At 45.6% G+C, this 2,628-nt stretch overlaps 1 protein-coding gene across 1 annotated transcript in view; it reads left to right on the forward strand.

Annotated features, from left to right (window-relative positions):
* Nucleotides 1–1,380: 1,380 nt before the first annotated feature.
* LOC101859035 (metal tolerance protein 9) overlaps nt 1,381–2,628 on the forward strand; it is a gene marked incomplete at its 5' end in the record, with an annotated part of 7,702 nt that continues 6,454 nt past the window's right edge. Inside the window, 1 exon segment of the mRNA XM_005104674.3 lies at nt 1,381–1,698. Within this exon segment, the coding sequence (XP_005104731.2) occupies nt 1,471–1,698 (228 nt within the window).

Below are 2,628 nucleotides of genomic sequence, written 5' to 3' on the forward strand. Positions count from 1 at the left end.
GAGAGAGAGAGAGAGAGAGAGAGAGAGAGAGAGAGAGAGAGAGAGAGAGAGATAAACATCAGGGAAATCGAGAAATCAGGCATGGTATATCAATTGGGGGGAGGGGGGGGAGGGTCGTTGAGGAAAATGGGAGGGGGGTGGTAGAGCTGACTGGTGTAAGGAGAAGTAACAGCCTGCACAGCTGTTAGAGTTTCCGGTTAATGTGTATATTTTAAAGATTTCACCGGGTTACCATCAGAATACTGATTATATTATCAGGCATAACACGGTGAATGTTAACGATTATAAATTATTGTCCGTCCAGATCGCATGTGACCGGGAATTTGTTTGTGAGTGCAAGCACGGTACTAGTACTAATGTATATATGATTTATGTGTAGGGGCCTATTATACAGATGTGTGTGGAAGAGAGGAAATGTGAGGGAGTGTTTGTGTTTGGGTGTGCGCTCGCGTGTGTATGTGTGTGTGTGTGTGTGTGTTTGTCGTTGTCAGGTTTCGAACCCGGGACCAGTTGAATGGCAGGCAAACACCGTCACCTCTGGACCACGAGAAACCCCCAATCAAATCTGTCAACCTTATCTTTCCTTCTCTTTTCTTCGTACATTGTATTACTCTTCGGTGACTACTCTAATCTTCGGCACTCATGATGATGGATATCTATGACCTATTTGTGTTGCAAGTGCCTCAAAACTCTTACAAAGTGAGTGGTTGGCGGGTGTTCGTGTGAGGTTTGCTCCATATTTCCTATAAGACATCAGAATAATATGTTGTCCTTATCTTTCATTTTTTTGTATGTTTTTCTCTTGTAAAAACTTTGATCTTCGGCACTTGTAAGTTATTTGACCTATTTGTGTTGCAAGTGCCTTAAAACTCTTACTATTTTTTTTAATGAAAAAAAACAACGAATTACGTGTAGGCGCACTGTGTTTTACAAGAGGTCAAGGGTAAGGCCACGTGGAATCTGGAGAATAAGGGTACAGAAAAGTGGGATGGTGAACATGGAACAATGTCATGCAAGAGGCTTGCCCTGAATTGGGAACGGTGGACAATGTTTAGTTTGTTCGTGGCTTATACACTGATGAAAGTATGCAATAATGATGATGATGATGTTTCTTATTATCATGTCACAAACGATCTATATGGCGACGGTAGCCTAGTGGTTAGCCTGCCGGACTCATAATTGTGAGATTACGTGTTCGGGGGTTCGAGCCTCAGCTCGGTCCGACGTTGTGTCCTTGGGAAAGGCACTTCACACGAATTTCCCATTTGGCGCGGTCCTTTCGGAGATGAACGTCAAACTTGGAGGTCCCCTCATTTAGATAACCTAAAAGTGTTGATAGGAGCGTTAAACTCATACACCATTTTTACCTTTTTTTCGCAGACGATCTCACTGGGCACAGTCGCCCCTCCCTCATAAGATAAAGAATATTTCGGCCGTTCTGCTGAGGTCTCGGAGGACACTATCGCCAACATGTTAGGTGACCAGAGAGAACTGGTCTCCTTCCTCCCACCAATCAGCAGCCGCCCCGACTTGGCGCACAGTGAGCCCGACGTGGTCCGATGCTCCGCATCCTCGTCCGCCAAGCCCCGCCCCCAGCCAACCAAGAGCCAGTCCTTCAACGTGGGCGAGGACAGCTCCGTCACGGACGCCTCCAAGCGGCGACTGAGTCAGGGAGATGACCCTTACTGGCTGCCCCAGGTAATTTTGTTGTTGGAGTTTTAGAGTTTTTCACCTCCGTTTTAGCCCGAATTAGGTTATTCAAGAGGTGGACCCCCAGGGTTCATAACTCGCCTTCGCCATATTCAAAATCATCATCATCATCATCATCATCATTATCATCATCATCATCATCATCATCATCCTTTGCTGGAGTATTAACCACCAACAAGAGTTTTCCATTTATGCTATGGTCTCCTCCTCTGTCCAGCTGTATCCTACATGTTTTAGGTCTGAACTTTAGTCCCTTCTTCAACTGCTTTTACTTTTAGGCATGTTTCTCCTTACGGCAGAACGCATTGGGCAATAGCCACTTTTGGTCGGTGAAGCATCGGCAATGACGTTCACTTGTTCATGCTTTGTATTTTCCACTTTTAAAGTGGGGGGGGGGTGTACCTTGACAAGTACACTGCCCATAAAAATATATGGTTACATCTTTACTTTACTTTTATCCGCTGCTTATACCCTTTTGGGTGTCGCGGGGAAAGAGACGTCTCTCTGTCGCCAGCTGGAGAGCTTAATAATGACTAATGCTTCTCTAACTCCATCTATCCAGTCTTTATTTTTTTATGTGGGCACATTGTGCTGGGTGATGTGTTGGTAATCGCATGAGATGTCCGAACCGTTTGATCCCTAGGTGTTGGATGTGATGCGTGACATCATTAATGCCCACCATTTCTCTCGGTCCATATTGCGATCTAGGGCCTCATCGCGTGCGACAGACTGGGAGTGTGACAGGTTTAGAGAATCACCATTGGTCAAAATACCTAGCCAAGTAGTGCCGGTCGACACGTCGTTTGTGGTGTGTGTGTGTGTGTGTGTGTGTGTGTGTGTGTATGATTTGTGTGTGTGTGTGTTTGTGTGTGTGTGTGTGTGTGTGTATGTGGAGCGTGTGTGTATGAATGTGTCTGT

The sequence above is a fragment of the Aplysia californica genome, unplaced genomic scaffold (assembly GCF_000002075.1).
Source record: "Aplysia californica isolate F4 #8 unplaced genomic scaffold, AplCal3.0 scaffold00431, whole genome shotgun sequence".
In the NCBI taxonomy this organism is placed as follows: domain Eukaryota; kingdom Metazoa; phylum Mollusca; class Gastropoda; order Aplysiida; family Aplysiidae; genus Aplysia; species Aplysia californica.